Raw genomic sequence first — 12,498 nt, 5'->3', positions numbered from 1 at the left:
AAAGTGAGAGGAAAATGAAGTGCCATACCTGGAATCCGTAAGTCAGTTTTCAGCTAGCTATTGAATGACACAAGACTCATGTCTGGAAATATGTTTGTTTACTACATAAAAGATTTTAAACATTCTTTGAGTTAGACCATTTTATTGAGATAAATGAAAAATAACGATCCAGACACAGAACACTGTTAGATCAATACTGGACAGAGTTTGATTTATTAAAATATTTTTGGAAGCCAAGATGTAATGTCTAAAAGCCAACTGGCCACAAAGACAAGGCCACTGTCTTTATATACATGTGATACAGGAGGGCCAGGGAGCAGTGGGAAGTGGTAGAAGGGAAGTATATAAACCCTAGGTTAATTAAGGCGTGGTTCCTGTAGACTAGGGAGGGTTGCTACAGGTTAATTGGAGCACCTGTAATCAATTAAGGCCTGTTAGAAACCTAATAACCCCCCCTGCTTCAGGCAGTCAGGGGGAAGGAGGAAGGAGAGAGGACTGGAGCTTGGAGTGTGCTGTGAGACTTGGAGGATCAGAAAACCGGAGTAAGGGAGACCCTGTCCCAGCAGGGGAGGGACATTCCCTTCCCCAGCATTTAAGGACTGAAGGTACCCCACCCAAGGGGGAAGAGGGTAAGAACCTGCAGGGGTTGAGAGGGGCTGGGACTCAGAGTGAGGAGCAAACCCAGACCCCTCCCCCACTTCCCTCCTTTACCACCTTCCTGGGCCACTAGTGGGGCCCTTGGTGCCCCAAGAGCAGGGGTAAGGGGTGGTATTTTAGCCCCCCCCCACCAAGAAAAGCGCAGGACCAACCATACTATATTGACCATCTTGTCACATACATAACAGCCTTTTTCCACTGGTGATAAATTCAGAAATGGGTATAAGGTAGGGTAAGTTAGAAAGAATTTGTAAGCAATAATATTTTCTCGAAAAGCAACTGTGTGTATATTTCCTTCTGGTAAGAGCGGAAAAAATAGAACCTTTGAACACACAAAGCATTATCTGCCTCATCTAGTCTAAAGAACTTTTGAATAACAAAATGATAGATGATTCAAATCAAAGATTTGTTTTTATTGCTGATAAATATTTTGTTCTAATTCTTCTTTGTAAGCATACGACTGTGACAATCCTTATAAAAATTCTTGAACCAAATCTCTAGATGTTTTCAGTCACAGAATATGCTCAGGGGAGACTGTAACTATCCAAATATCTGGTGAGCTGCAAATATAGCCAAGTAAGCATCATCCAAGAAAGTTTGATATACAGAAAACAGCTTTACATTCCTTAAGATGAGAATCCAACCAGAAGAAAAGCATTCTTAGATCTTTTGATCATTTGATTTTGAGTCCTTCCTCCTGATCTATTTTATGGTTAATTTCTAACTTCAAAATTTTTGAAAAAGATATTGAAAAGCTGTATTTTTTAAAAAAAGGATGTTTTTCAAAGAAGAGTGCACATGTGGGCTTGTACTTAACTTACCATATGTACATGCAAATCAAGAGCAAAACTGGCTAACAAGGGCATAAAGGGGGTTCTAGGTAGCAGTGTGGGAGGGAAAACAGACTCAGCAGAATTACTGTGTCCCCTCCTCACATAGCTGGATAGTAGGAGGACTGGACGAAGGCAGGAATCGGGCAGAGCCAAGGTTCTACCTTGCTGTCACAAAGCATCAGCCGGTTTAGCTGCACTGGGTATAGATCCAGCACAGTTTACTTCCTTCTCACAGCATTGAGGAAACTGTGAGGGAGTTAGTTGCCTCCCTGGGCTGTTCCTGAGGCTGTGCAACAATGCCTTGCCACCTTCCTCAGGGCTTGTGTCAGTGCCATGTTTGAGGCCCAAGTATCTGAGCATTCTGACAGCTAGTTAGTATTTATGCACTGGTTTCGATTGTGCATTCACAGATGTATGCAAGCAATTGTGCAGGCCTAAAAACTAGATCAGGGGTCGGCAACGTTCGGCACGCGGCTCGCCAGGGTAAGTACCCTGGCAGGCCGGGCAAGTTTTATTTACCTGCTGATGCGGCAGGTTTGGCCGATCGCGGCCCCCAGTGGCCGCGGTTCGCCGTCCTGGGCCAATGGGGGTGGCGAGAAGCCGGGCCAGCACATCATTCACCCGTGCCTCTTCTCGCCGCCCCCATTGGCCCGGGAAGGCGAACCGGGGCCAGTGGGGGCCGCGATCGGCTGAACCTGCCACATCAGCAGGTAAATAAAACTGGCCCGTCCCGCCAGGGTGTTTACCCTGGCGAGCCGCGTGCCGAACGTTGCCGACCTCTGAACTAGAACATAATGTCTAGATTTGATTAAATCCTTAATAAGTGCACACAATATGGAAGACTTCAACTGAAACTCCACTAACACTGTACATCAAAATATTAGGGGTTTTATCCACTTATATTTAAATCTTGTATTAGATTTTGTTGAGATGGTAAACTTTTAAAAGCTTTCTGAAATCTGTAATTTTTACCTCTGGTGAAATTCCAAAAATTGGAATTGGTTAATTTTACTTAAGCATTTTACTAAGCAATTTCACTTATCAAATAACACAGCTTGTTCCAAATCTGACTTTGAATAAGTGTATTAGTTTATAAAATACATATTTAAAACATTTAACAATCTCTGGGAAATGCATAATAATTGTAAGCCATTTTCTTGAATAGCTTTACAAAGCAGTGTGTGTGTTCAGATTCCTCGTATTAAAGTGACTAAATAGACGTATTGAGAAAGCAGTGTAAAGAAGCACTCCAGATCAGAGAAATAGCTCTTACCAAAGCCAATCAGAGAAGCAGGTGTGTGAGTTCCGTGAGGGAGTGCATATTCTTTTTTAAATGGACACAGCTTGGGTGAATTGGCATGTGGAATTATTCTGAACTTTTAAAAAAATGTTACAGGCCCATTTCTAGCCTATTTAATGTAAAGCATCCCTAGGCTACTTTAAATTACATCCAAAATGTCTTTAAGGTCAGGCGCAAGAAGGCTGTAGTTGGAAGCAGAAGCTTTTAATACCTGTGAAATGGCATACCCCTCTTATAGCCAATCAGTGTTTACAGTGAGTGATTTAAGCAGGGTATCTTAAAAATTACCTATTGGACTTCACAACTCCTGAGCACAGAATCCAGGGAACCCCAAAATATTTCCTCAATCTGGTGCAGCCACAGATATTCCATTATGGCTTCACTCTCCATATAGGAAGAGAAGAAAGGGCTATCCAGAAGGAAACATTTAGACATGGGAGCCTAGGCAAACCAAAAAGTGGGAAAATGCACACAATAAAAAAAACAACATATGGAAACATGGACAAGCCACCACAGTTTCAAACCCCTCCTGCTACAAATGGGCTCAGCTCCTACACAGTCAGTAACATCAGAGAGAGCCAATAATTGCTTATAATTACAGCATCCAAAAAATACAGACACAAAATTTTTGGAATAAGTTTTCTGTTAAATATAGGGCTTATGCAGAGTACTCGATAGAGTGGTGCACTATAAAGAGTGTATTGGCACTCGTTTGAAATGACCTGCACAGTTCACTTGTCACTTTGCTATTCATTGGTAATATACCCATCCCAATCTCATGGTAATAAAACCTTTATGTCATGTGAAATCATAATTATACAATTATGCATATTAGACCTTTTTAAACTGATCATATATATGATCTATTTTAAAATGTCTAATATGCATTTTATATATGTATATCTACATATATGTATAAAGTTGCTGGTGATACGCATTGGTACGAAATATTATTTAAAATGTTCTTTCATTTTAGAACCTATTTGAATATTTTTAGGCTATAAATCAATTACCTTATTTTTGAGACAGTGGAAGTAATTTGCATCTGATTATGTACACAGAATAGATAGTAGTGGCTTTTTTAGAATAATAATATCTATACTTTAATGGTCTGTAGCTCATTTGCTTGATTATAGCTCCACTAGAGCCCAATGAATGTAGATACCCTTGACTCAATATGCGGTTATGGCTTCTTACAAGCAGTTTTGGTATATCATTTCCATGTCTATACAATGGATTCTCAGTTTGTTGATAATTGACCTGTCTGAGCTCAAAGTGGGTGTTTCTCATGAAGTGAATGTTGTCTTGCTATAAAATATTAAGGGGGAAAGTGTAATGAATTCCTCGGAAGACATATTTATAACGCAAAGTAATTGCTTTAAAGATTATAAGATTTTGAGTGGCATAGGGAGTCAGCGTACAACAAATCTTTATTTACTGCAACACAAAAGGCCCTGCTAACAGTATGTACAAACTTTTGTTTTAGTGTTTTGTTTTTTATTGTTTTGAGAATAAATATTTTTCTAATATGTGACTCTGTTTATCATACTGAAGTCCTGATCCTTCAAAACTTACTCAAATGAGCAGGCTTTATGCATTTCATTACTCTATAAAAATCATTAGAGTTGCTTATATGAGTAAGTTGATTCATAGATTGATAAAGTCAGAAGAAAGTATTGTGCTAATATAGTCTGTCCTTCTGAACAACACAAGCCATTGACGGTAATGGTATTGCTAACATGCATAAAGTTAAAGAGAATTGAGGCCTAACTCTGGAACTTTGAATTGTGGAACTTGAGTCAAATTTTCCTCTTGAGTTACACCTTGTGCAATCCCACCATTACAAATGGAGTTCCATAACTTGTGAATTGGGGAGTATTTGGCCCATTATATTGATTTTATATAAAACGCACTTTCAATTATTATGTTTGGAAAAAATAAGGTCCTTCAGAGAGATTTTTGAGGCAGTCTTTAGGGATGATTTTTGCCTCACTAACTTGGCCATAATCTCAATCTTAGGGCTGGTCTACACTGGGGTGGGGGAGGTGTGAATCGATCTAAGAGACGCAACTTCAGCTACGAGAATTGCGTAGCTGAAGTCGACGTATCTTAGATCGACTTACCTCCCGTCCTCATGGCCCGGGATAAATGGCTGCGGCTCCCCCATCGACTCCGCTTCCTCCTCTCACTCTGGTGGAGTTCCGGAGTTGACGGGAAGCGCATTCGAGGATCGATTTATCGTGTCTAGACAAGACATGATAAATCGATCCCCGACAGATCCCCGATCCGGCGGGTAGTGAAGACGTACCCATAGTAGAATTTAATTTTGTGCAAGGCAAACAGCCCATTTGTGAATTTCTTTGCTACTTTTATAGTACAGATTAGTTAACTAAGCGTATACAGTTTCTTTTACCTGCAGAAACTGACTTACTGAGGTGTCTTCTGATTCAAGTGTGTAGTATTTTTTCCCTTTTCAATTGAGTTAAATTTTAGAATGATTTCAGAATGTATATAGGTAAACCATTAAGTAATAATTACTGTTATTTAAAGGGTGTGTGTCATCGTCCACAGGTACTACATGAAAAAGCCATTTCAGAATTTGTGTTCTAAGGGCTGGAACTATCAAACACTCTGTGTGTTTTTATTTTTGAAAAATGCTCATTGTTATGTCGTCTAAACCACGGGTTGCAGAATACCATTTAAATTGTGGGGGCATAGATTTCCCCCTCTCCTCCCGACGCTCCTCTTCCCCTCTGAAGTGACCCCCTACAGGAGTCTGACCCACTAGTCCATGAGCCCTTACACACTTCCAAATTTGAGTGAGTGGTGATGGGGCCTGGCTCAAACTTCAGTGGTGCTGCAACCCCAACCAGCTCGCAATACCACTCACTCAAATTTGGGCTGGCTAAGCATCCATCACAAGTGAGTGGCATTGCAACCTCATGCACACGGTTGTAGCAGCACTCATATTTGGCCTGGCAAAAATGTGGTCGTGCTGTGGCCTAGGTGGCCCCCAGGCACCACTGACTATAGTCTAAACTTTCTTCTGTTCAATCCTCTCTATTACTACTTCCTTTATCATTATTTATGTATAAAATCAAGTGTCTGCAAAACACTTTACATATATGAGCTGTTCTATGCCCTGGAGAACTTTATAATTTAAATGATTTTTCAATGTAAGGGTGAGATCCTGATCTCCAATGAGACTGCTTAAAACTCCCCTAATTTGGAATGTGGGAATGAAATTCTTTGTTCGTGCAGAGCTGATGTAGCCAGCTCTACACCATTCCCTCTCAATTCTACCAGAATAGAATACCCTACCTACTGGGCAAAGAGAGACTAGAGCAATTCCTGTGTGACATAACAGACACATTGGGGGTCAAAACTGCTCTGAGGATTCCCTAACTGACATCACGGGCTAAACTAGCCTCCAGTAGCCATACATTTCAGGGGAGCACAATGATAAAATGGATCTCTAGTGTAGCTGAGGATCACATCCTGACTGCACATAATGACAGTCTGTAAGCATAGGCGCCAACTTCTCCTGGCGCCAGTGGGTGCTCGACTCCCCCCATCCCCGGCCCCAACCCAACTCCACCCCTGCCCCGCCCCCTCTCACCCCTGCCTCGCCCCCGTTCCAAGCCCTTCCCCAAAGTCCCCGCCCCCTCCTTGCCCCTATTGGACTCTTTCCCCAAATCCCCGCCCCAGCCACGCCTCTTCCCTGCCTCCCCTGAGCACGCCACATTCCCACTTCTCCCCCCTCCCTCTCACACAGCTTGTTACACTTCGAAACAGCTGTTTCGCTGTGGCAAGTGCTGGGAGGAGAAGCAGGGATGCGGCACGCTCAGGGGAGGAGGCAGAGGCGGAGGTGAGCTGGGGCGGGGAGTTTGGCTGCCGCTGGGTGCAGAGCACCCACCAATTTTTCCCCATGCTCCAGCCCCGGAGCACCCAGGGAGTCAGCGCCTATGTCTGTAAGCAGTGTAGTTGTAGCTGTGTCAGTCCCAGGATATTAGAGAGACAAAGTGTATGAAGTAATACATTTTATTGGACCAACTTCTGTTGATGAGAATAACAAACTTTTGAGCCATACAAAGCTCTTCTTCAGTTGTGGGAAAGGTACTCTGAGTGTCACAACAAAATGCAAGATGGAACAGATTATTTGGAGTAAGAAGTTAGTACATATTCTAAGGGACCATTCAAGGTTGAGTGGCCCATTAACATCTCTGCAGTCATAGGATAAAAAGAAAGGGATAGTGGGTTACAGATTGTGTAATGAGCCATAACTCCAGTGTCTCTGTTCAGTCCATGATTTTTTTTTACTATATCTGTTAATACTGTGTTTCTCCCCTACCCCACCGTTCCCCCCAGATTTTAATTCTTTCAAAGGCCACTCTTTCTCCTCAGAATTGATTAGATCTCTGATGAAGCAATAGTTGTTGCTGGGTTTTTAATTATAAGGGGACAACATGACCTGTTGCTAACATTAATACACTTTAGAGAAAGGGAAATGTTAATGCCAGGTGGCAAAAGCCCACAGGCTAGTATAAAACAAGCTGACCTTAATAGAGGGTTAGATTTTGGGGGGGAAATTACAAAAGAGTCAAAGGAGCAACAAGAAGGAAATCAGTGGGGGGGATCTGTTCAACATCTTAGATGTCTGTACACAAATGCAGGGAGTTTGGGGAATAAACAGGAAGAACTAAGCGTATTAGTACATAAGCTCTGGGCTGGGGCCGAGGGGTTCGCAGTGTGGGAAGGGGCTCCAGGCTGATCCTGGGGCAGGGGGTTGGGGTGCAAGAGGGGGTGAGGAGGTGCAAGCTCTGGGAGAGAGTTGGCATGCAGGAGGGGCTCCAGGCTTGGGCAGAGTGTTGGGGTGCAGGAGGGTGCTGGCTCTGGGAGGGGGGGTCAGGGCTGAGGCAGGGGGTTAGGGTGCAGGAGGGGGTATGGGGTGCTGGCTCTGGGAGGGGCCTCCGGGCCAGTCAGGGACTTGGGGTGCAGGATGGGGTTTGGGGTGCTGGCTCTGGGAGGAGGCTCAGGGCTGCGGTATGAGGTGCTGGCTCTGGGAGGGAGGCACTTACCTCGGGTGGCTTCGGTCGGTGGTGCAGCGGGGCTTGGCCCCACTCAGGCACATTGGCACCTCCTCCCCATCAAAAGCCATGCCACCCCACACCCCACCCTGCCAGCCAGTAGTGCATCATGTGGCCATGCTATTCCCGGAAGGGGCCAACGTACCTCTGCGGCCCCTGGAGGAGGCACATGGCTCCATGTACTGTCCCTTTCTGCAGGCACCACCCCTGCAGCTCCCATTGGTCTCCAGTGTGTGGAGACCCTGCCCCCCACCCCCCAGGGCCACGGGGATGTGCTGGTCACTTCCGGGAGCGGCGTGGGGCTGCTGCAGGCAGGGGGCCTGCTTTAGTGGCCAGAGATTGCGATTGACTGGGAGAGTCTCCAGGATCAGCTGTCTTAGACATAGTCTGCAGATCCCCAGGAATCTGCGGACTACAGGTTGAAAACCACTGGAGTAGAGAGTATGCTTATAAAATTTGCAGATGACACCAATCTGGGAGGGGTTACAAGCACTTTGGAGGACAGGTTTAAAATTCAAAATGATCTTGATAAATTGGAGAATTGGTTTGAATTCAACAAGATGTAATTCCATAAATAAAAGTGCAAAGTACTTCCCTTAGGAAGAAAAAATTGAATGCACAACTACAAAGTGGGGAATAACTATCTAGGTGGTAGTACTGCTGAAAAGGATCTGGGGATTATAGCAGACCACAAACTGAATGAGTTGTCAATGTGATGCAGCTGCAAAAAGGCTAATATGATTCTGCGGTGTATTAACAGGAGTATTATATGTAAGACATAGGAGGTAATTGACTTTTCTGCGTGGCACTGGTGAGGCCCCAGCTGAAGTACTATGTCCAATTCTGGAAGGATGTGAACAAATTGAAGAGTCCAGAGAGAGCAACAAAAATGATAAAAGGGTTAGAAAACCTGACCTAGGAGGAAAGGGTGAAGAAACTGTGCATATTTAGACTTGAGAAAAGAAGACTGAGGGGTGACCTGATAGTCTTCCGATGTGTTAAGGGCTGTTATAAAAAGGACGGTGATTCTCCATGTCCACTAAAGGTAGGACAAAATATAATCGGCTTAGTATTCTGCAAGGGAGATTTAGATTAGATATTAGGAAAAAATATCAATTATAAGGATAGTTAAGCACTGGAATAGGCTTCCAGGGGAGGTTGTGGAATCCCTATCATTGGAAGCTTTTAAAAACAAGTTGGACAAACATGTGTCAGAGATGGTCTGGGTTTATTTGGTACTGCCTCGGTGCAGGGGGTGGACTTAATGACTTCTCAAGGTCCCTTCCAGCCCTACACTTCTATGATTCTATGAAATGTGGAATTGAAATGCTTGTGCTTTTGATTTCATAGCTGTTTTGAAAATAGCAAAACTTTTTGATAAAGAAGAACTGTTCCAGCCTACCTCTGCATGAAAAGGGTTATAATTCCCAAGACTACTTATGTGCCTTAATTTCTTCTGAAATATTAAAATATTAGAGACTTTTTTGCCCATTCTTTAAGTAGCCTGTAAAAATTTTTGGTGCATACTTCGTTGTGTTTCATTTGGACATTGAAATGATAAATTTCCCTCTCCTCCCCCTTACCCTACAGAATTCTGTTTTGGACAGACTGGGATGCTAATTTTCCTCGCATTGAGTCTGCTTCCATGAGTGGGGCAGGAAGAAAAATCATCTATAAAGACATGGATACCGGAGCCTGGCCTAATGGTCTTACTGTTGATCACTTTGAAAAAAGAATAGTATGGACAGATGCTAGGTAAAAACAACAATAAAATATTTATTATCAGTTTACTACAATTTGTTGTTTTATGTAATGCCTAATCTGGATTGCAAGCAAATATGCTACTTTCTCCCCATTTAATTAAACACATTATGTATTTGCTGTTTTATGTTTCGATTCATCAAAGTCAATCAGAGTTCAGATCCTTAATATATATTTTATGTTTCTATGAACAAATATTGAACTTTTCCAAAAGGTATGTAATGACCCAAAGCCTATTTACCTTTCTCATGCAAATAGTGTCATTAGCACTTGAGAACAAGTAAAGATTTTTCCTTTGAATTCAGGTGAATGGAAATTACTTTATTTTTATTTCAACTGAATGGATAGAAGTCTAACATTTAAATTGAGAGAATACAAGCAAAAGAGTAACCCATATGTCTTTTAAACAAGAAATTCTAGATAAATTGTGCTAGAGCCACTCTAAGGTGATGATTGTTCTTACGTGCTTTATCAGTAAACTTCTGGCTTTGCTGTCTGTAGTGGCAAGGTCATAAATACATTCTGAGAATATTCACTGAAGCAAAATTTTCAGGCCTACAGTACTATCAAGTTAGCCCTGGAGATGTCCTAATTTTTACAAATTATTTTTTGATTTGGTTTTATCTTGTAGGTCTGATGCAATTTATTCTGCATTATATGATGGAACTGGCATGATAGAGATCTTACGAGGTCATGAATATCTTTCTCACCCCTTTGCTGTCTCTTTGTATGGAAGTGAAGTGTATTGGACTGACTGGAGGACCAATACATTGTCAAAAGCCAATAAATGGACTGGGCAAAATGTTAGTGTGATACAGAAAACCAGTGCACAGCCTTTTGACCTTCAAATATACCATCCAAGTCGTCAACCACAAGGTAACCTAAACATAATTGTCTGATCACACATATGTTTAATCCAATTTTTGGGGTATGTACTGTGTTTTTCTACTTTTCTGATGTCCCAAGAAACATCTGTGTTGAGTTGAGGAATGGATAACAAGAAAAGACTTGGTGGAGGTTACAATTTTCAAATGTCACTTTGTTGCTTGTTTGGTGGAGGGGAAGAATTAAATGAAAATTCCTTTAATTTGAGTATCACTTTCTGGTTTGAACTTTTTTTTTTTTTGTCAATATGAAATTTAGCTCAGATGTATGTCAAATACTTTCCATTTTGGTTTTCTAAAAACAGTTGAAGTGTTGTCTGCTAGTATGAAAACCTTGATGTACATTCATAAAAGTCATCTTGTGGACAGGCCTTGTCATTGGTTACATTAAATATTGGCTGTTTTCAGTTTTGACAATGATCCTAGTACATTTTAAACAAATACGTTATCAGGATCACTAGACACATAATAATCATTGAATTATCTGCCCTGTTTATCTTCCTCAGTGAAGTATTACACCTACTTATGAAAAATGAAAGAACAAGTTAAAAACTGTGTTCTGGAGGACAGAATTACAATGAATGTAGTTCAGTTTGCATGAATACAGTAATAGCGAATCATCAGTATAATTGTTTGTAGTTCTGGAAGAAATTACTACCAGACTTTGAACTTTTTATTCACAGTGGTGGGCACTTACTCCTGCAAATAGAACCACTGATATTAGTGGGAGTAAGTGCTCACCAATACACATAATGGGTTCACAGTCTGCCATTATGGTAATTTATGCATTATTATTATCTAGAAAAAAATATTTAAATTATAGGAATAAATGTTTAAAATTCATCTTATAGCTTTCTTAACCTACCTGTGAGAAACTATTAGGATTTTTTTTTAATAGAACAAACATCATTTAGAAAGCTAAAGTTTGCCTGAACATTGTGGGATAATATGATACGCTTGACAGAGTTCTAAATTTTCTAACTTGCATTTTTGCTATACACAATACAGAAAAGATGGACCTAAGAATGTTGCTTGTAACTGCTAAAATCAATAAGGGACCCAGGAATAATTGAAGAATTTGAAGTGTGAGATCCTGTGTTGAGGGCATTTTGTTACAATTTCATCTTGACACCTGACTACCCCTTATTTGAAACTCTTTCCTACCACTCCAGTTGTTTTTCTAAGAATTAGGTAATAGAGAATATTTAAATCAAACAAAAACTGATCATTAGACTTAGTCCCAAGCCCAAGATTTTTGGTGTGGTTTAGGTAATTAGCATACCCTTCCTCTCTGCAACAAGTCGGTCTACTTTTGCCCATATGCTATTAAAAACCATTGCAGCATTTCATCAGGTTTTGCATTCACACCTAGGCTAACCATTTTCTTATTGTATATACTCTGTGTGTTCCTTGAAGTTAGAGCTGATCCAGAATACATTGTATGCCATAGATTTAGGCATCACAACTGTTGATGCAAAAAGATACGAGAGAAATTTAATATATAAGGTGGAGGAAAAATACTGTGCAGGGCTGAGGGGGCATAAGCCTGAAACTTGAGTGTAGTCATTGAATTCAGTGGGGAACAAAGGGAGTCAATCAGTTTAAGGCAGTTGTTGCAGCAGTAGTTGGAAGGATCTTATTGTCAAAAGAAAACAGAAGTTTGAGACCCTGAGGAGTGAAAAGACCTAAAATGTATTTTGGATGAACATCTGAAATTATTTTGGCTTATTTTACCTGGAACCAAGCTTCTGAACTTCTTTAGGTTCAAAACTGTTAATTTTGCACTATTTTAGTTCATTGGTTATGTGTCTTCTAACTAGTACTTGTACTTAAAAAATATTTTAAAGTGGTGTTTTGAAGTTTCTTCCACAAATATTCTCCTCACCTTTGTATTTCCCCTTATTGAGTATCATGTTCAGAGTCAGTTCCCTAGTGCAGGGTTCCAGCTTACTTCTGCTGCAAACCAATGGGCCAAA

The 12,498-nt window shown here is 41.3% G+C and overlaps 1 protein-coding gene across 1 annotated transcript in view; it reads left to right on the top strand.

Moving 5' to 3' along the window:
* Positions 1-12,498, top strand: part of LRP1B (LDL receptor related protein 1B) — a 1,261,104-nt gene that overhangs the window by 805,708 nt on the left and 442,898 nt on the right. Inside the window, exons 27-28 of the mRNA XM_065561615.1 lie at positions 9,468-9,632; positions 10,270-10,514. Coding sequence (XP_065417687.1) covers positions 9,468-9,632; positions 10,270-10,514 — 410 coding nt within the window. The remainder of the gene's footprint in view (positions 1-9,467; positions 9,633-10,269; positions 10,515-12,498) is intronic.

Source organism: Chrysemys picta, chromosome 11 (assembly GCF_011386835.1).
Source record: "Chrysemys picta bellii isolate R12L10 chromosome 11, ASM1138683v2, whole genome shotgun sequence".
NCBI lineage: Eukaryota > Metazoa > Chordata > Testudines > Emydidae > Chrysemys > Chrysemys picta.
The sequence above is the reverse complement of the archived record's forward strand: the minus strand, read 5'-3'. Positions and strand labels throughout refer to the sequence as shown.